Source organism: Lissotriton helveticus, chromosome 4_1 (genome assembly GCF_964261635.1).
Source record: "Lissotriton helveticus chromosome 4_1, aLisHel1.1, whole genome shotgun sequence".
In the NCBI taxonomy this organism is placed as follows: Eukaryota; Metazoa; Chordata; class Amphibia; order Caudata; family Salamandridae; genus Lissotriton; species Lissotriton helveticus.
In genome coordinates this window covers 1,528,422,180-1,528,444,252 of record NC_136063.1, presented here as the reverse complement: position 1 = coordinate 1,528,444,252, position 22,073 = coordinate 1,528,422,180, and the positions used below count along the sequence as shown (strand labels likewise).

At 42.7% G+C, this 22,073-nt stretch overlaps 1 protein-coding gene across 5 annotated transcripts in view; it reads left to right on the top strand.

Annotated features, from left to right (window-relative positions):
* PPP4R1 (protein phosphatase 4 regulatory subunit 1) overlaps positions 1–22,073 on the top strand; it is a 689,584-nt gene that overhangs the window by 434,909 nt on the left and 232,602 nt on the right. For all 5 annotated transcript variants that reach the window (XM_078688139.1, XM_078688143.1, XM_078688140.1 and 2 more), the window contains exons 11-12: positions 3,551–4,335; positions 20,199–20,374. In XM_078688139.1, the coding sequence (XP_078544265.1) occupies positions 3,551–4,335; positions 20,199–20,374 (961 nt within the window). The remainder of the gene's footprint in view (positions 1–3,550; positions 4,336–20,198; positions 20,375–22,073) is intronic.

The window sequence follows — 22,073 nt, the reverse complement described above, 5'->3', positions numbered from 1 at the left end:
CCCCCTCCTCCATATACCATAATTTCCCATTCATTTCTTCATAAGAATTGGCAAAATAAAAGTTTAGAACACACGGATGTAGAGTGTTTGGATTTGGTGGAAAAGAGATTAACATGATTGGCTATTTTATGACTGAAATAAGTTTCAAACAATACACCACTATTGACAAAGTGCATGTAACAATTGACGGACTGCACATATTGGTTTGGAGACATCAAGGGTAGTTTGATATTACACTTAATCCCAATGCTAAACTGCAGGTATGTTCGGCAGAGGAAATGATGAGAGTACAACGTGTATTGAATGGGGAAAACAGCTTGGAAAGTACTCTAGAAAAGCATTAGTATATTTAGAAAAGAACTCGGAAAAGTGAAAAATTGTTCTTATTGTATGCATTTGAAAAAAGATGCTGTTCCTACAAAACACACATTGTGACCTGTACCAAAATCGGATCACAATAAATTATCTCAAATGTTAAGGAAAATGTGTGTCCTTTTGTTTTGGTTAAAAAAATGGTGAACTTAGACTATGCGTTGACTTTAGGTCATTTAATAAGCACATTTTGGTTAATTGGCATCTTATGCCCAAGGTACAGGAGTTGTTTGCTCAATTACAAGTAGCAAAGTACTTAACAATTGATCTGAAAGCGGGCTATCATCAAGTCGAGTTGACTAGTGAGTCTAGACATATTGCTACATTTATTACATCTGATGGGGCGTTCAGATACATCAGACTGCCATTTGGTCTCTCATCTGCCGCATCGGTTTTCCAGAAATTTATATTTTGTCTATTTAGGGATATTGATGGTGTAGTGGTGTTTCAGGCAGATATTTTGGTGTATTCTGAAAAGTGAATCAAAATCAACAAAAGAGTGACTGAAAAGACCAAAAGAGGGATAGTCAGTTGCTACCACCACAGGGAGAGATTTCTCAAACCATGAGCAGTCATATAGTTTAACATTGCATGCACAGTGTGGAAAAGAAAAAGAGCCCTCAGGCACCCACAAGATAGTCGGTTGCCATTTGTCTTTATTGGCTTCTTTTTTTGAAAGTAGTGAATTAAGTGAGTTAAAAGAAGTGTGGACTACTCCCCAGATTTATTTTATTAGGGGGTAGCTCTAACTCCATTAAAAGTAAGTGAAAGGTCGGACAAAATGGTGATTGTATTAGTTTGAATCACCCAGTCCTACAAATAAAACAAGATAGGTCGACATGTTTCTGCTGTTAAGAGCCATAAATCGGCTTAGCTTTCATCAGGACCATACACAAACTACGTCAAGTGGGTGAAGCACACTAAGGCGTCACAACCACCTGAGGTAGAAGAAAGTTAGAGGAATAAGACCTTATGTGTATCCACAGCACTGGGAACTTGCTTGTGCCTCTCCTCCTGTAAGTGAGGAATTTGTGTAATAGCATCTAGTGAGCAGTACACCATGGGCTCGTGGCAGGGGAAAATTCTTCACACCTGGCAATCAGACTCCCGGCAACTCTCCGCATTTGAACCTGCTTCTTGCCACGTCCGCGGCCCGAAAGTGTACGTATACGTATTCTGAAGTGTTAAACACAGAGGGTAAGGGGATGGCCATTTGTTTGGGTAAGTGCATGTTTTTTGTTCAGGAAGTAGAATATTTGGGACACACAATTACCAAAGGGGGTATTTATCCCAAGAAGGATTTATTAGAAATTATTAGAAACACCTAGATTCCTGTTGACCAAGAACTCATTTTTGTGTTTATTCAAATACTATTCTAGGTTTGTACAAAGATTTGCTGATAAAGTGTATTCTTTGTGGTCATTACTAAAAAAATAAAAGACTATTTGAGTGGGGTTTAAGACATACCTCAGCTTTCAGTAGTTTGAAAGAGGCAATTATTCAATCCAAACCATTGTCCCCGTTTGCATACAATGCAATGCTGTGAATGTGATTACTGTGGATGGCAGTGCCAACGGTCTGGGGGCTGTTTTGAGTCAAATCAAAGATGGTGTTGAACGCTCCATTGCTTTTGCTTTCAGAACATTGTCAGTTGCTGAATATAGATATTCCACTAGAGAACAAGAGAAATTAGGGTGAACCTGGTTAGTAGAACATTTTTAAATGTTAATACGGGGCTAGGCTTTTCACCTAAAAATTGACCATAAACCTTTGATTTCTTGACTTTTTAAAGCATGGAATGAGCAAAGCATTGTCTAGGTTGATGAGGTTACTGTTCAAATTGTGCGGGTAAACGTTTACACACATGTATTTACCAGGATCGCACAATGTGAGAGCTGATTGTTAACCTAAGTTGTCAAGTGAAGTTCAAGCTTCCAGTGATGAACAGTCACAGGAAGAATGTAATGGCTACTTTTGAAGATGTTGTGTTGACAGTAGGGCAAGATTATCAAAAGATGAATGGTTGACTGCAGTTTTTATGGATGACACTTTGAAAGAAGTTAGAGAATATTCTGAAGGCATAGCCTTTGGAGAGGTAATTATTCAAACAACTTTTTTTTTTTGTAAAGTCAGGGATGAGCTGTTCTTGGAAAATGTGATAAAGTGCGGATGTTTTGTTCCACCTGCAGGAGTTGGAAACAAACTTGTTTCTATAGCGCACTTGGGTCACATGGGCAAAACAAGTGCCATTAAACAAAGTTCGGGAATTGTTCTGATGACCTTACATGCATGGTGATATTGAGTTTATATAAAATTGTCCAATATGTTTAAATTCTTACAAAGTGTTGAAAACACAGCAATCTGCGCATATACAGACTTCGTTTCCAGAGAAACCGTGGTCAAAGTTAGCTATTGATTTGTTGGGGCCTTAACAACGTATTGAGTCTAGAACAACCTTCATTTTGTTCATGGAGAAAACTGTCTCTCTGGTCTGTCTCTCTGGTCTGTCTCTCTGGTCTGTCTCTGTTTGTCATTACCTTACAACACATTTGGATGAAGATCCTTGCAAGTGACTGTCCATCTTTGTACACAATGTTGTTTGGAGTTCACATTTCTCTGACTGTTTTGCTGCAAGTGTAGATTTTCATTTCAGTCTGTACTAAGAAATGAGGACTACAAAGCCCACTATAGAATTTAAATCTATTCCATCCTCCAGACGTTCACTCTTGTGATAGTAGAATATTAGTTTTCGTCTATTGCTGCATTTTCTTTTTTCCTCTATACTTTAATATTTTATGCTCTGTTAAATGACAACTGCTACTTGTTTCTTCGTGACATTTTTTAATTCTTCTGTACCCCTTTCTCCTGGATTTTCCCATCTTGTCTTGTATTCTTTTTGTCTTTATAAATATTGTATGTACCATTTCATTAATATTTGCACAGTAGTGTGGTTAAAAATGCTATTAAAGCACCATAAGATAATATTCATGGTAACCAAACACGAAGGACAGGGTTGGGCCTGTTGGGTGTCATTTTGTAATTCAGAAAAACCGAACATTTATTTTACCCAGTGGAATAAACATGCCCCTGTCATTACTGTCATTAAATAGTTTTAACTTGATAACCATTTTGTTTTCACATATATTAATTACTGTTTCATTTTCTTCTCACTCAACAGTGATGTTTCAGCAGACCACTGTGATGTTGTACTAGAAGATCACAGCTACTTTGCAAGGGGGCAACATAGTTATGTTATAGAGGAGCATGAAAGAAATGTAATATCGGAGCATTCAGATGAAGTTCTTGTGGAGGATGCCGTGGATCTCTTGGATGATCTGGCGCAATATGCTGGAGAGGTGGCACTGGAGGATGATCATGATGTAATTGATGTAGATAATGATGAAGTCCTACTGGAGTATTCCTCAAATTACATAGCTGAATATGCAGCCGAGGTCATTGTTGAAGATGCTTGTGAGGACATTACATGTGCTGAGAGTACTGTGGAAGTGCCTTCCAATGAATTTAATGTTAATTTCACTGTGCAGTTGGCAGATACTTCACAAGATCCCTTAACATCAAGTCAAACAGCAAGTGAAACTAAAGATGACATTATTATATCATCACATTGCTCTTCTGTGTTTTCTACAGAAACATTTGAAAGTTGTAATCAAAGCTCCAATTCCTGTAAGCTATCCCTTTTTTCCGGGTCAAAGAACCACTCTGTTTCAGAGCAGGAATTGTACAATTCTTTCCATTTCTGGAGGACTCCTATTCCCGAAATAGATCTTGATCAAGAACTCCTTCAAGCTCAGACCTCAAAGACAAAGGCCAAGTTGGAATGTCATGAAAATACACCTGAGGTTTCTGTATCCAATACTCCAAACATAAGTATGGCTACTAGGAAAGAGTTGGAAGAAATGATTGAAAATCTGGAACCTCATGTCGATGACCCAGACGTTAAAGGTACAAGCATTAAAGAAAAGAACATTCTCAGCTAATTAACTGGTCTCCATTCTGGAATAGTAAATAATTTGAGCTAATTGTTTTCTTCGTTAAACAAATATAAGCTCAACAAAAACTAATGTTGAGAATTAGAACTTGTTTCAAATTGGCTTCCATAGAATCTTTGTGCCTATTACTGAGGCCACTTTTTAAGAGTGGATTTAGTTTTGCATCAGATTGGTTTGTGGTGGAGCACTTTACTGCTGGACATCTGTGTTTCATCTCTTTGTCCTGCTGTTTTACTTTAAAAGATGAATTTGCATTCTGAAGTTGTAGACTTAGGGAGTTTGACGTCCCAGGTTCACAGGGCAGGTTTGGGACTAAAGGGTGTGCGGTGTTTTACTTCCTGCCAGAGTCACCAAACCAACGTTGGTAAACTCGCTTTGAGGTTTCCCTTTACATACGGAGTAAATTGCTTGCTTTTTGAGGTTTTACAATAAATCCTACAAGTAGACTTGGAAATGAGTCACATATTTACAGAAGTACTCCTCCTGTTTCCCAAAATCATGTAGTAATGTGCACTTGTAAAATGTGCTTTTCTCTTCTCCATGATGCAGTTTTTGTTTCTCCACAATGTAGTTAGCAGAAGTAAGTTTCAATTTGTTTCCAGAAAATATTTGTGAATGCCCACTCTGTTTTGCAGACTCAAACCTTTGTAACCGGCCTTTTCGCTCTCCTAATTCCAAAATGTAAGATCGAGGAAATCGATTGAATCAAAAAAGTTTCACCATTGTAAAAGCACTTTAAAAATTCCACTAATCCCAAGGCTATTATTCGGAACGTGGAAGTTTTAAGCACAAATGTTTTTTGTTTGTCTGTTGTGCACGTAATTGTGCAAAAACTATATGAATCAAGCACCTGGTGCTTTGATGTGAGAAAAGGAATAATAGTACAATTAGAGGCAAATTCCATATGTTACGAGGACAGGGAATAGTTATGGCTTGTATTAATACTTCATTTATGAATGTAGAACAAGTCACTCTTCTCACATGTGCATGGATGACTTAGAAAAAAGGGAAAGTGCTTTCATGAAATGAACTGTTTCTCATGAATTGCTTTTCATGTATGTACAAATAGTTGTTTATCTTAAGTCCCAGCCTAATTTTAACTATATTTTTACTTTTTTTTTACTGTTTTTCTAACTATTAATATCGACCAAAGCTTTGCTTCTAGCGAGCCAAGTTAGTGTAAACACAGGTACTTATTCTTGAAATAGGCATCTGCAGCTTTATTTATATAATCTGTGATTTTTGCAGTAATGCACAGACTTCTTCAAATGTATTAGGCAAGTCATGTACATTCTCAACGATTGAACATTTCCCCCACCCGCCCAGGCTCTCAATAGTATGCACCCAGGGTGAGCAGACTGTCCCAAAAGTGAAGGCTCATCTATACCAGGTTGGGCCACAGCATTTGTGTGTTTCACTGTGATTTCCCAATAGCCGTCCCAATGGTCCAGCATCCATGTCTCCAATACATCTGCAGCTTGTCTTGCATCTCTTTCTAATGAACCTTGTAGCCTTTATTGGTTACTTATAGGTGTCTCAGCAGATTGGTTAAGAAGCCAGTCCAATCAGAATTTCCACAGTTGTGCGAATGTGGCTCTTTTGTTTTACGGCTAGATGCCACTAATTTGTTGAGGTAATTTGTACATTGATCCAGTTATATTGTTTTAATTGATACTCCTGACCTGTGATTCCTCTTTTGTCTAAAACAAACATTGTAACAACTGTCCTGGTTATTTTATCTTGTTTCTTAGGTGTATGTCCTAGTAAACAGTTGTGGTGGACTTGTAATCCTCTTTTCCCAGTGAGTTTACTGCTAGTCAACCACCATTGACCAAAATAGTTTGTTTACAGTTGAGCCCACGTTGAAGTGTAGAAGTTGGTATGGCAGAAACTGAAAAAATAAATATATTTTATGCAGCATGGGTGGCTGAAGGTATACATGCATTCTCTTGACATCAAGTGTCCGGATGAAACATTACAACTTGTATTTCTTCAAAGAGGTTTTGAATTTTGGGATGTGTCACTCCTCCTTAGTCCACCAATGCTCATGGGCACAATAGAATCTTTTTTTTGTTTTACTCACCAGGGAGTTCGGTGACTGGTGCAATCCTGGCTGCTTTTGCAAGCCTGATTGCTCCACTCTTTGAAACTGATGACTCCGATAACCATCACAGCCTGGTTGGCACTTTTCCCGTGGTTACACTGCTCGATCTCCACCGACAGTGACTACTTCCCCTTGACTTAGTCGCTTTCGTTTTTTCGGTGGAATCCACTTCCATCTTCACTTTGCTTACCCAGGAGAATGTATAGAGCAAGGGGGTGATGGAACACACATCCTTCCAGTTTTATCCAAGGTGAAATATAATATACCCATTGGCAGACCATTATATAGTTTTCAACCTTTCTATCTCCTGCGACCGCAAGATCTCCTGTGGTTTCTGCCTCAACTTTTGCTGTAAGAAGACCTTAAGGTCCCAAAGGGAATGGTGTTGGATGTATCTCAAAATGCAGCACCATTCTTTTCCATACTCCAACATTTTCGGCATACTAGACCCTCTGTGCTTCGAGGGGGAAGAGGCACCTTGTTCTGTTTTTCCTATTGTTGAGATCCGGGTTGGTCAGATGTAGGATCCGATACCTTTACTGTTTCACAGTCGAGGGGGAAGAGGCACGTCAACCATTGTCCAACTTCGAAACCTTGTCGTCCAGTGCTTCTAAGGAAGAACAACAAGGCTGGGTATCCTTGGCACTTAAACAGACAGGGCCCGAATCAGGAAGACACCAAGAGATGAGTATTTCTCCAGAGTAGCAACGCCAAGTGATAAAAGCCCGCTCCTTTAAGTGGCCCCATGCTGTGGCAGTGCACTGCTCCCTTTGGAATCTGGCGTAAAGCTCCAGCGTGGCAGAAAGTAACTCCCAGCTCCCTACTGCCCTCTGGCTCAGGTCTGTAGCGAGCAGAGACTTTGGAGCCAAGCAAGTTCCCATTGAAGAGCAGAAGGACATTGAGCCACAACAGTCATTGATTTTCCCCCCTCCCTACACCCCATCTTGATCGAAAGGCACCAAACTTTCTACTTCAGAGTTGAAATCGACACCAAGTTCTCTACAGAGAAATCTTAGGCACCCTTCCTGGAAAGACTGTGCGGGGGATCTCCAAGGCAGGCAAAAATAACTCTTATTTTACCCAGATACTGGAAAGAATTCTGCTAATCTGCATCCACACCCCCTCCATGACAGCCATCAGTCACTCTGCTGCAGGTTCCTAGGAGCTGAGGCTGTACTTCGAGAAGGAGCTCCCTTCGATGCACCAAAAGATTTGGTGCCCAAGATGTACAGAGCGAGATTCAAGCCCTCCACCCCTACCTCCCACATCCAGGCAATTACCACCATCACTACGCCCATACTCCTCTCACCCTCCACTACTAACAGAATTTCCAGATAGGTTATTGCAGTCATCCTCTGACCCATGCAGCCCTTACGAAGAGGTAGACCCTTACAACCAGCTATTGGGGCAGGGATTAGAGACGATCCGTCTGACAATTCTAAAGTTGACCCTATGGACGACACAGATCTGGAGACACACCTAGCTAAACGTTTCTCGATGGATGAAACCACTGCATATAAAACAGTCATTCAGAGGCTGGCCAGGCACGATAAAGTCAACATGCATATCTTACAGGAGGAGGATACATGTTAGTTGAGAACCTCTCCAAGACAGAACATACTGTTCAGTTCCTCAGAATTTCAAAGACCCTGTCAAGCCAAAGGTAGTCATGCAACAATTCAAGAAGTTCAAAGTTTCTCAGAGCAATCCATTTTTACATCCATGGATGGGTGCCACAAACTCTCTAATGGTGCATACAACAAGGAATCATGCCTCAGTTCAAGCCATCGGCTGTCCCTTCCTCCGCTGAACAAGGAGAATAAGCGGTACACCGCTGCGGACTAGCACGTGGTGGTTGGAGCACCAACTTGGTCGGATTGTTTCTTGTCAACACCAGTCTGCTTTCACTGGGAGGAGATGGTGGCGTTGGGACTTTGCACTCTGCTCTGTACACCGCCTTCCGCAGTGTTAACACTAGTATACTGTTCTACTGCTATGCATAGCTACATGTCTGGGTTCAAGCCAGCAGTCCTACAACACCACCCCAACATCCTATTCAATGAAGGACATTTCTGGTGGCCCCAAGTGGGTGAAATGTTGGAAAAGATTTTTATAAAAAGGGCACAGATTTTGCAAAGTCATTCGGTGCACTGCAGTCTTTCACTTCGAGGAGCACCTTTCGTGGGTGTGCCCAAGACTGCACCCACTGGACAGGCACAAACATACTAGTACCAATAGCAGGCCGAGAATACACAAGGGATTGGATTGGGATCGAGGTAATAATAGCTAGGGCAGGACTAAAGGCAGCTCGGACAAGGTGCTTCAGCTTTCAAACCCTGGCTCGCCCATTCTTCCTACCTACAACACCTGCTTGGGGTCGCCTAAAGGATATCCACCATCACTGGGAGGAACTAAACCTCAGACCAATGGGTTTTGGCAGTAGTTCAGCAGGGCTACTGCCTGGAATTTCATTTCACTCCCAAACTTACCATAGCGTTGCCACTTTCTCGGCCAAGGCCACCTCACTCTCCTTGAGGAAGAGGTTCAAGCGTTTCTCCTGATAGGCACATTTCAGCTCATGCCCACACACCAAAAGGGACAGCAATGCCAGTAAAAAGCACTCAAACAGCTGTAAACCTACCTCATAGCTTCATGTGCACCATAAACGCAAAGAACTCCAAACACCAACCACAGCATATCCAGCCCTTCCTGGGCTCAATGTTAAACGCTGCCACAGGGAAAGCTTATCCCATCCAGCAGAGGGTGATAGCATTTCAGCAGCTGCTGTCTTTTTCAGTTCACTCATCCCCCATCGGTAAGAGCTGTCATGAAGCTCTTGAGTATGATGGCATCCTATATATTTGTGCTGCAAGCCAGATTACACATGTATTTACTCATGCAGTGTCTTGCTAGGCATTGGTCACAAATGGAGGGTCTTTAGAAAGATCTAGTGTTGATGAGATCTGGCAAGCAGCACTGTCAGCAATGGTGGATCATCAACTGCTTGTTGCTCCGAAGGTCTTTCTTGGACCCACTTCCACATATCAACAGATTTCGAAGCATCAGCTACCTAGAACTGCTTGCCTTTCGCCTTGCCCTCAAATTCTTTTACAAACTTGTTCATGGTAAAATGGTCCTTGTAACGGCAGACGACATGACTGCCATTTATTGCATACAAAAGCAGGGGAATGGAGGACGTCTTGGTACTCCCAGCTGCCTGCATTAGCCCTGGAGACCTGGCACTTGGCAGTCCACAACAAGGTCCACCTTTTACCAGAAAACCTGCCAGGGTGGACAATGATTTTGCATACCTGTTAATCTGAAAGAAACACGTTAGTTAGATTCCTTGGCGCTCCCGCCTAGCCTTCGATGTCGGGGCCCGGCAGTCTGGGCACGACTTGTCGTCGTGGTCGGCCCCTAAACAGTAGAGACACCGCAGGTGGGGGTCGGTAACCGACATCAGTCGATGACAGGCGTCACACTGCTTGAAACCGGGCATCCCTACCTGCACCAGGAGTCGATTAGAAAAAGATACACCAAAAAAGTCCAAAGGTTAGTCAAAAAATGACTACGGATACGCTCTTCCCGGCGCGGTATTTCACCGTCATCCCGGCTATCACGACGGACGCGGAGCCGCAGACTACGCCTACCGACGCGCAGGGGTACTGCTGATAAAAACTTTCCGGATCCAGTCTGACGCCTGGAGGTTATTCTAAGGTAAGGATTTGAACTAACTTATGTTTCTTACAGATATATCATTACCAAAGGTAAGTAACTTGTGCAGTAGGACACATCAACAAGGGATAAGTGGAAACTCAACTCTCAAGTCCTGAACAGGTGCTTCCAACAGTGTGGAACTCCAGCCATTGACCGCACCACCCTGGAAAACACGCAATTTGAAGCTTCAGATCCAGATAACAACAGTTCATGGCAATGCACTATGCAGGAACTAGTCAGGGATGTTTGCTTTCAGGAAACTTGTCAACAGACTATGGTTGGCCAAACCTTTTCATCTTCATCATATGCCCTTCATCATTTGCCCTTCATCATTTGCCCTTCATCATTTGCCCTTCATCATTTGCTCTTTATCATTTGCCCTATAGTCACGGCGTGGGAGGAAACTGCTTTACAGTTAATGCAGAGCATGTATATCCACAGCCCCAAATGCTAAGAACGAAAAATGTTGCTTAGTCTGGAAGCATCTGTTCGTAGTATGTAGTGCTTCAGGATCTACAAGTCGAAACGAGAAGAACGGTCACCCAGGCCCTCGTCACCAGCAGGCTGGACTACGGAAATGCCCTCTACGCAGGAACTTCGGCCATACTCCTGAGATGGCTTCAACGCATCCAGAACGCCTCTGCACGTCGGATCCTCAACATCCCCCGCCGCAGCCACATCACGCCCCACCTGAGAGACCTGCACTGGCTCTCCGTCAACAAGAGGATAACCTTCAAGCGCCTCATCCACGCACACAAAGCACTCCACAACACCGGACCAGCATACCTCAACAGACGACTCAGCTTCTACACCCGCCAGCCTCGCTCGCGCTGAAGTCCCCCATCCAAAGAACAACTGCCGGCGGCAGATCCTTCTCCCACCTCGCCACCAAGACCTGGAACACCCTCCCCACCCACCTACGGCAGACCCAAGACCTGCTGGCCTTCAGAAGACAACTCAAGACCTGGCTCTTCGAGCAGTAGCAGCACGCCACTACCCCAGCGCCTTGAGACCCTCACGGGTAAGTAGTGCGCTTTACAAGTGACATGATTGATTGATATATTCATGTGTCTACCCTTCAACCCTTAAGCTGAAAATGATGTTGCATGTTTTACTTTTCTCACATTTTACTTCTTTAACAACTGACAATGTACTCAACACATCACTGAAGTCTTACTCTAGATCCACTTTCACCTCTCACCCGCTGAGCATAAAACAACCCAACTCATAATCAGTACCTCAGTTGTTGTAATATCAGAGCCCAGCACCAGTTGACAGGACTACAGAGAGCATGTGAATCTACTATGTATGAACAGATGCTTACAGGGTTAGGAACACAATGTTCGAAGCATGTGTGCTGTAGACACACATGCTTTGCATACTCCTGCCATCTAGTGTTGGGTCCGGATGTTTGCAAGTTGTTTTTCTTCTAAGAAGAATTTCGAGTCACAAGGTGGTAGGGTGACTCCCCCTTTGGGTGATAGTACGCATGGGCATCGACTCCATTGTTAAATTGTTTTTTTCCGCCATCAGGTTCGGACGTTTATTGCTGCGTTCCGGTTCAAAACTGTTCTTCGGTTCCCCTCGGTGCGCAATCCACTCTACCCTTGACGATATTGTTTTGTACGCATTTCCTACTTCTCCGCCATTGCTTCGGTCAATGAATCCTTGATTTTCGATCGAAAAGTTCATGGGCGGCCTTCAGGCCTGACCACGTCGGTCGGGTCTTCTGACGATGGAACGGACTCAGTTTAAATTCTGCCCTAGGTGCTACGCTAAGTACCTTTGCACCGATTCACATAAAGTGTGTAACTTGTGTTTGTCCCTGTAGCACAAAGAAGACTACTGCAACGCTTGTAAAGCGTTTCGATCCAAAAAGACACTTCAGGCTCGATGGGCTCGACGTTGTGAAATGCTACAGCTTCCCAGTATAAGAATTGGCTTGGTAGTTTGGTTTGCCCTGTTCCCATCATGCACTGGGACAGGAACAGACTAATTTGCATATAGCCAAGTTCTGAGCTGGGATGGTGCAGTGAGCTAAAAAACGGTGATGGATCAAGCCCTGATCTTTGGACTGGGTAAGAGTGGTCTGCTTAACTCAGGCACTCTGTTCATCACCACCCCCTTTTCTGAATCAACAGCAGAATATTCAACACACTCCAGATATCTTCGGTGAAGAATCTGAGCACGAGGATGTCGAAGCGGCAGGAGAAGAGGCCATCTCGAATCCAGAGTCCGATTTGGAACTTGAGATAGACTTGGAGTCTGAAGAGGTGCCTCTGGGACAGGGTGCCGTGAGTACCGATGACCTCTTGCCACTTAAGCTTTACCCAAAATTCATAAGGTTTCAGCACCACCTCTGCCTTCTGGCCAAGGTCGGCACCGAGACGATGTTTCTGACGCCCCACCTCTGGCTCGGTACCCAAACAGTAAGTCAAGCCTGCCGGCTCGGGACTGAGTCAACCCTAATCTTCTTCAGGTACAAAACCTTCCAGTTCGAATCCCAAATCCGGTTCGGAGCCGAAATCCTTCATTCCTTAAGGAAAGCTTGTTTCGGAACCGTAATCATCCCCTCCTAAAAGAAAGTCCATCCTGTCATCGAATCCTTCAGTGCCGAAATCAAAAAACATTAGTTCTGAACCTTCTAACTCTAATTTGGACATTGTTCATCCCAAGCTGGTTCCCAAACAAAAGAACATTTATATCCATCCGGACATATTCATACTACATCAACAGTTAAATGCAAGCTTCCTTCTGAGGACTTTTAAGATTCCTTTAAAGAAGAAGAAAGATGTGGCTACCAGCCCTGTTTAGCCAGCTCCACCATCACCTCCTTTTCCACCGTCTTCTCCACATTTAGATTCTTTACACATTTCGACTCTGGGGTCTCCACTTTCACAACCTGAAGAGGGAGATATTGATGAGGAAGATATTCATTTGCCTTTAAACTCATGGAAGGATTTCACCTTTGACCCTTCATTGACCGACCCAGACATTTATCCTCTAAAGCCCTCCCCCCTGATGATAATGTGGCTTACCAGGAACTCACTGCTAGAGCAGCAGAGTATCATGGAGTGGAGTTACATAAAGAGTCGTTAGAAGAGGACTTTTTTATCTTAGATACTATGGGCTACACACAGGTCTAGTCACACACTCCCTATGCTTAAAGGCATGATGAGGCATGCAAATGATATTTTCAAAGACCCAGTGTGAGCACGCATTCGGACTCCTATTGTCGATACAAAATACAAACCGTTACCATCTAATCCTATCTTTATTAAAGGGCAGCTGCCTCTTGACTCGCTTGTAGTACCCAACGCTTTAAAAAGGAGCTAATTCACAAACTTTTGGTGATGCTTCTCTCCAAGATAAAAAAATATCTAGGCTCATAGATGCTTCAGGCTAACGGGTAGCCGCTCAAGCTGCTAATCACTGGTGCATCGCAAATAAACAAGGCCTGCTAGCTAGGTATGACAGAGCAGACTGGGATGAGATGGAGCAACTGCTCCAATATCTCCCAGAAGAACACAAAAACAAAGCAAAACAGTTCGTTAAAGAGGGCAAACATATTTCTCACTCTTCTATTAGATGCGCCCTAGATGCTGCTGGCACTGCTGTTAGGGAGATAAATACCAGTATTCTCCTCAGAAAGCATACTTAACTTAGGATTTCAGGTTTTAAACCGGAGGTACAACAATCTATTTTAAACACCCCTTTTAACAAGGAACACCTGTTTGGTTTTGCAGTCAACCAATCCCTAGAAAAAATGAAAAAGATACCAAAGTGGCAAAGTCCATGGGAGCGCTTCAGTCCCCATCAGGTAAAGGCTCCTTTTGTCGCTCTTTTTACAGAGGAGGGACCAAAGCTATATTGTCAGATCCAAATGCTTCCACTTACAAAAGCTATATCCAATCCTCTCCCTGTAGAGATTTTTACAGAGGAAATATTTCCAAAGGGTAGGTGTAGAGGCGTTTCAACACGCAACACTCCTTCCCCTAACAAACAGTGACTTGCCCATACTTTCCCCTGATCACCTAACACCTTTCGGGGGAAGACTTCAACAGTTTCTCCCCATTTTGCAATCCATAATAACCGACAAATGGGTGATCGACGTTATCCGTCATGATTATTGCCTGGAGCTCACCACCAATACTCCAAACATTCCACCTCGCACCCACAAACTGTCGTCCGAACACTTACAGTTACTCATTCAAGAGGTGCAATCCCTTTTACAGAAAGGAGCCATAGACGCAGTTCTGTTACACTAGCAAGGTTGAGAGGTTTATTCTCTATATTTCCAAATTCCCAAAAAGGACGGCTCCTTAAGACTCATTCTAGATCTGTGTGTTAAAGCAGTACATACTCTCAGAACATTTTCATATGGTAACACTTCAACAGGTGCTTCCGCGTTTACAGCAAAGCGATTTTATGTCCACACTGGACTTAAAAGACGCATACTTTGACATTCCCATACATCCAGCTCATCGAAAATTCCTCTGATTTGTGATAGCAGGCAAACCCAGTTCAAAGTACTTCCATTCAGAGTAACTACTGCCTTAAGAGTGTTCACCAAATGTCTAGCAGTAGTGGCAGCTCAACTCAGAAGGCAACAGATCCACACCTTCCTGTACCTAGATGACTGGCTCATCAAAGCCAGCACACACCAAAAGTGTCTACAACACACTCAGGTCACGCTAGACTTAGTCCACCAATTGGGCTTCATGGTAAACGCTTCGAAGTCTCACCTGCAGCCTTCACAGACAGTCTTATTGGGAGCCACTCTCGACAATCAAAAAGCTCTAGCCTCTCACAATACAGCCAGAATTCACAATATTCAGGCTCTGTTACTTCAGTTTCAGGTCAACCAAAAATTACCAGCCAGAACCTTCATGCAATTGCTAGGGATGATAGCGTCATGCATACCAACAGTGCCTCATATAAAACTACACATGCGTCCCCTACAAGAATGCCTGGCACGTCAGTGGAAGCAATCACAAGGTCAATTGACAGATCTAGTGTTGGTAGACAGCCACACCCATCGCTCTCTGCAGTGGTGGCATCCACAAAATGTATCAAAAGGTCGGCCCTTCATTGACCCTATTCCTCAGATTGTGCTAACAGCAGATGCATCTCTATTAGGTTGGGGTGCCCATCTCCAAGATTAGACAATCCAGGGTCTCTGGGACACCAAGCACAAACATCTACACATAAACTTTCTAGAGCTTCTAGCAGTACTTCTAGCGCTCAAAGCTTTTCAATCTCGCCTCATAGTCAAAGTTGTCTTGGTCACACTCCAACTGTCACGTGTCTCTTCGACCATTTGGAGTTGGGCAGTCCATCACAGAGATCATAGTCTGTCAGAACACCTCCCAGGGGTGAACAATCAGATTGCCGGCCTCCTCAGCAGAATGAGGCAGCAAATACACAAGCGGAAACTTCATTCCTAAGTTCTCGTTCCATATTTGGGAGAATGGGGTTTTCCACAAATAGATCTGTTCTCCACATGGGACAACGCAAAACGCCCAAACTTCGCCTCCAAGTTCCCACACCCTTTCTCCAAGGGCAATGTCCAGTGAATGAATTGGTCAAGGATATTTGCCTACGCTTTTCCTCCTCGCTCACTCCTTCCATTTCTTGTTCGAAAGCTCAGGCAAACATCTCTCTCACTGATTCTAGTAGCCCCCACATGGGCTCGCTAGCCTTGGTTCACCACACTGTTCGAACGATCAGTTGTTCCACATCAAAAGCTGCATCTCAACTCCAGCCTGCTCACACACAGCCATGGAGAAATCAGGCACCCAAACCCAATTGAGCTCAATTTAGCGATTTGGCTCCTGAAATCATACAGTTTGGATATTTAAATCTGCCACCAGACACTATGCATATCTTAAGAGAAGCAAAAAAGCCTACTACCGGAACTTGTTATGCAGCAAAGTGGAAGAGGGTTGTTATCTATTGTGATAACAAAATTAATCCTTTAGATGCATCCGTTCAAAACATTGTGTTACCTTCTGCATCTACAATGATCTGGGCTAGCTTACACATCTATTAGCTTGCACCTTGCAGCAGTCGCTGCATATTTGCAAAACCAACAGCATTTATCCTGGTTCAAAGTTCCTGTGATTAAAGCCTTTATGGAAGGCTTAGTCATTCCACCCAGAATACCTCCGGCATCTTGACATTGTACTTGTGGAATCTTGACATTGTACTTACAAGACTCATGAGTCCACCCTTTGAGCCTTTCACAAATTTCCTTTGCAGTTCCTTTCATAGAAGGTTGCCTTCCTCATTGCAATCACTTCATTAAGAGATTTGGTGACCTACAGGCACTAACTTTAGAAGACCCCTTCTCTCAGCTTCATAAAGATAGGGTAGTTCTTCGCACCAATCCTAAATTTCTCCTTAAAGTCATTTCTGCTTTTCCCATTTATCAATAGGTTGAGTTACCTGTGTTCTTCCCTCAACCTGTAGCACACTTGATGTCAGAAGAGCGTTATTGTATTATATTGCTAGAACAAAACATTTTCGTAAAAAAAAAAGCTTTTTGTTGCATTTGCTCCACCTCACAAAGGCAATGCGATCTCTAAATCTGGCATTTCCAGATAGATTGTTAAATGCATTCAAACCTGCTATGCAAAAGCTAAAAAAGTTATACCCCCCAGAGCGCATTCCACGCGCAAAACAAGGGTATCTATGGCTTTTTTTAAGGTAACATTTCTATTGCTGATATATCTAAAACAGCAATATGGTCTACACCACACACATTTAGTAAACACTATTGTGTGGATGTGTTAGCACGCCAACAAGCCAATGTAGGACCAGCAGTGCTCAAGATACTTTTTAAGACCACTGCAACATCTAATGGTTAACCACTGCTTTGGGAGAACACTGCTATATAGTCTATGCAAAGCATGTGTATCTGCAGCACACATGCCTCGAATGGATTGTTACTTACCCAGTGAGCATCTGTTATTGGCATGTAGAGCTGTAGATTCACATGCGCCATCCCACCTCGAGGTGTGGCGCCGCGGCCAGGGCGACTGACGCTGGAATCTGGGGACCACGGTTCGATCTCCGGCTCCGGCGGCAGGTTAGCCCAGCACCATGTGACTCTGGGCAATAGCTCGCTTAATCTTCCCGACGGCCCCCCAGCGCCTAGAGACCCTTACGGGTGATTGTGCGCTTTACAAATGTGGACTTTACCTCCCCATACACCTGTAGTTATTGCAGTTGTCTTTACTACATTGCATATGCATGGACATCTCTTTACTACACTCACTTACTCCATTCTCACCCTTTTTCGGGAAAACAATCTAACAATGGAGTCGATGCCCATGGCCACTATAACTGGAAGGAGGAGTCCCCTTACGTCGTGACTCGAAAGACTTCTTCAAAGAAAAACAACTTGCAAACATCCAGACCCAACACTAGATGGCATTAGTATGCTTGCTGGGTAAGTAACATAATCCATGTGTGTGTGTGTGGGGGGGGGGGGGTGTGTGGGTGAATCCTCTTTCCTGGATATAGTGTCTTGGTAGTCCGAAATAATGGGATTAAAATACCAATTACCCTTTGTTGTCACTTTGCAGAAGCTAGTCATGCATTTTTTTTCTGCCCACCATCAATGTATGTGGTATTTCTATAGCTCACACCTAGCCAGGGAGTCCTGAACAGGATCCCAGTCTAGCACAGGCTTCTCCGACAAGTGGCTTGTGAGCTGCTGCTCGCTCGCCAGCACCTCAAAGTAGCTATCCTATATACAGTCCACTCCACTAAGTTAGAACCTTTCGCTTGGTTGAATTCAGCCATGTATAATAACACTGAGAGTATGTTTTTTTCAAGAATTCATAAGCTAATATTTAGAGAAAATGGCTCAATTTCCAAAATATATTTAAAGCTGTGATAAATCTTGTGGCATTGGGCATAAATATAACTGCTACAGTAAGCTGGCTGCAAATGGCATTGTTATCTATTACCCTTGTAGCGGCATTTAAGATTGACAAAACCCTGCTATAAATCTTGCATATGATGTCATCTTGTCTGGTGTTACTATTACAACACTAATATGATTAGTGGCTCTGGGTGATTTTCATTGAATAAAAGTAGCTCTTGTTATAGAAAAGGCTGGAGACCCCTGGACTAGCATAAAGTCAGCAAGTGATAAGCGAGGTAGCTGGTTTGTTGACACATTGTGATTTGGTGTTCTGTAAAAAGGGGCATCTTAAAAGCATGTTTCTTTTTCTATCTGGCCAATGGAGTTTGCTTTTCCAATTATAGAGTGATACATACCTCGAGGCGATGTGTCCACTGTACTTCAATGGTCTCTTGAGTCAGCTGATGTCTGTAATTAAGATGCTTTCTGTCGCAAGTTGGCTTGGTGTAAGTTCAATGAGGCTCTTTTCTTGAAGGAAGAAGTAGTATATGAGAGAGTCTGAACTGTCTCCCAGCAAAGATTACATCTCAGAAGAAGATATGTTTTGCTTCACAAACATGGGGACCCACATTTGCTTACTTATTCTTTAAGCCACGGTATTTCACTAGTTTCTCACTTGCCTTCAAGGAGGGATAGTTGGCTCTTGGGAATGATATTTGTGCAAAGTACATGTTTTGAAACATTGTATCATATTGTGTTTCTTATAGTGGTCTGGTTATATGTCAGATCTTTCACTGCAACGTAAAGTGAATGTAAGAGAAAATAGCTCATCTGGCAGTGTCTTCTCTGGTTAGTAGAGAGCACTTATTTGGACCAGTACTGCCAACAAGCCTCCAACATTTGCTATAGAAAAAATCAAATCCTCTTTAAGTCTGTGCAATGTGGGTATTTGTCCTCCAAGCCAACTTTTGTAGCCCTGTAGTGAAGTAATTCAAACCTATGAAATGTAGAAATAAAATGTCTTCTTTATTAGTGTTTTAATGTTGGCACTTTAGTTAGATCTGGCAGTGCTTTACATTGGCCAAAATATTTTAAACTTAAAAAGTACCAGTGCCGTGGTTTGACTGTGCTGGAGTACAAAGACACCCCATTAAAACTGGGAATGGATAGAGGCATGCCTTTGCTGTTGCACATACTTAGCATCTATGATCTTGGTTCTCAATTGATTAAGATTACTGTAGACGTGACTGACTTTAGAACAGCCTCCATTAAAATAGCGTTGCAGTCATGGCTTGGATTTGCATCTTTTTATGCAAATTACTGGAAACCCGAGGACCTATTCATTAACATTACTGATTATTTTATCATGATGTTGAATTTGTGCAATTTTCAGAAACGCATTGATTTTCGATTGATTCTTCAAAGAACGAATGAGACAGAAACAAGTTTTGAAAATTGTTTAAAAGTATGAATATGTCAATCATTATTGACTGCTTCAATTTGAGAGCACCTCCAGGGAAATATCCAACTAAGTGTCAGATTATGTAGATCTAGTATGTATTATATTTGGTTGAAAGGAATAGAGTCTGGAAAACAAAGTTCATGACGAAAAAAAACTCACGCATGGAATCACAACGTGGTCATTACAATGACCGCGTTGTGATTCCGCATACCATTACTCTGCAAGTCGGAATAACGACTTGCGGAGGGGTGGGGGGGGGGAGGTGTTGGATTTAAAATCCAACACCTTCCCTAGTGTCAGCGCAGACTGGAGTTGGAATAGTAAGTTATACTATTCCAACATCCAGTGCCCCCCTCCGCAAGTCGTTGTTCCGACTTGCGGAGTAATGGTATGCGGAATCACAACGCGGTCGTTGTAACAACCGCGTTGTGATTCAATGCGTGAAAAAAGACTGCAGGATAAAGAGATATATTCATAGTCTAAATGTACAATGTGCAGCACATTTATAATGGAAACTATTAAATAATGTAGGAGGTGGGCAGCGGACAGGGTGGGGGTGCTCAAACTGTAGAATTATGTTAAAATGCATACTAATAGGTAAATTCCACTGCTGTACACTCATATTGACATTATTGCATGTTGCTTCATATTTTGATCCAGCACAAGTGGATGTATTGTCAGCTGCACTCAGGGCCACCAGTCTGGAATCTCAGGAAGAACTGTCTTCAAATGTAAACAAAGAAATCAACAGCCACAATAACTTGATCCGACAAGACCGACTGACCTGTAAACGGATTCAGGATAATGCTGTGCCTTTGATAAGCGATGCAATTGAGGTAATTCCTTTAATGTGCCTTTGGGTTAATTTACAGATAATTAACAGTCAAATTGATGCAATCCTTAAATAGTTTTGTAGGCTTGAGCAACTATCTTTTGAGAACATTTTGTGCCCTATGCAAGTTAAAATTCTGAGCTGAAGATAGTCACCCATTATAAGGAACATACATCAAGTGGCGGATACGGCTTGCTGCAAGCAGGCTTCAAGACATTTGAGGACATAACTTTTCAATACAATGCTGAAAGCTTCAAGCACTCTCCTTCTCACTTTTCCTTTTCTGGTAATACTTATTTGAAACAGAACTACGTGGTCCATCTCTGCAGTAACTCATATTCTGCACTAGGGAGTCATGGAGGAGATCACTACCCTTGTCTGCATCCTAAGGCTGTGCCCATCCTTCACTTTTCAGAACTCATTACTACTGCCTCTCTGGAGGAGTGTGGTGATCGAGTTAATGAGCTATCTCAGTGAGCAGAGACAGGCGCTGATGTTGTATACCAGGGAACATAGCCCATTGCTGTTCCAATATATTGATAGAGAAGATAGCATGTTAAAATTAGGCATTCTTGATTGCTGTCGTGGCCTGTAACACCTATTAATTGCCTACTATCAGTCATTAACCAGCAACAGATAGGAAGAATATTGACACGTACCTTTGCCATCTCCTTTGCTCAATGGTATATCCTTCCCATTTCTTCATGTCACTGAATTTTTCTTACCCAAAGTGCAAATTCCTCACTTCTCTGAAAGTATGCTGCACAGTGGCTCCTCCATTCTGGTGGATGTACATCACTACTTCCCATGCAAGTACATCAAGGGTCACTACTTTGGGAATACCACTGCTTTTTAGGTAAATTAATTCATTATATAAATAGATGGCTCGACACACACTGGAGGTCAGTCATCCTTGCAGGGCTGTGGCCTGACAGTGGGCTTCCAAATCCTACTTGTCTTATCTCTCGGAGCAAAGAAGGGGGCACTGTGTTGAATGAAAGTATTTATATAGACAATTGCTGCTGAAAAGCATTGTTGACGGCAGAGAACATGACCGGTTTCAACCCAGCTGGGTTTTGTTCACATCACTTCCAGTTCAGAGTGCATATAAATAAAGACAAACATAAATGATGAACTAAGCTAAGCATCTTGTGATTTAAAAAAAGTGCAAAATGAAATAGAAAGGCAGCATGTCATTTGACTTTTACAGTTAATTTCTAATAAAAAAAAGGCATGATCACAAGAACCCTGATGTTGCTGTGATCCAGCCATCAGAATGCATAAAAGTTTTATTAATCTTCCTTTTTTGTTTTTACAGTGTCCTGTGTCAATACGTAAAATAGTGGCAAAATCCCTTTGAGGGCCACGGGGCAAGCAGGCTCTCCTGGGCCGAACTGTGTGGGTCGAAGCATTTTAGTCCTGATGTTCTGTGGCCCAACATACTATGGATCCTGAGCAACTGGGCCAAGTACCTCTTCAGCACTTGACTCTCAGTGGTAGTGTGGGTGGAGCAGGGTGGTAGACGCAGCGGGGTGAGCATGGCTCACAACTAAATATAGGTTCAGCAGCAGCATTAAATAATTGTGCAGTCATTTTCGGTTTCATTAATTTGTGCACTTTATTTTGCTTATAGACCATAAAAGCGATGGATCAAGATACATAACAAATATATTGCATCAAATCAGATTTAAAAACATTAAATA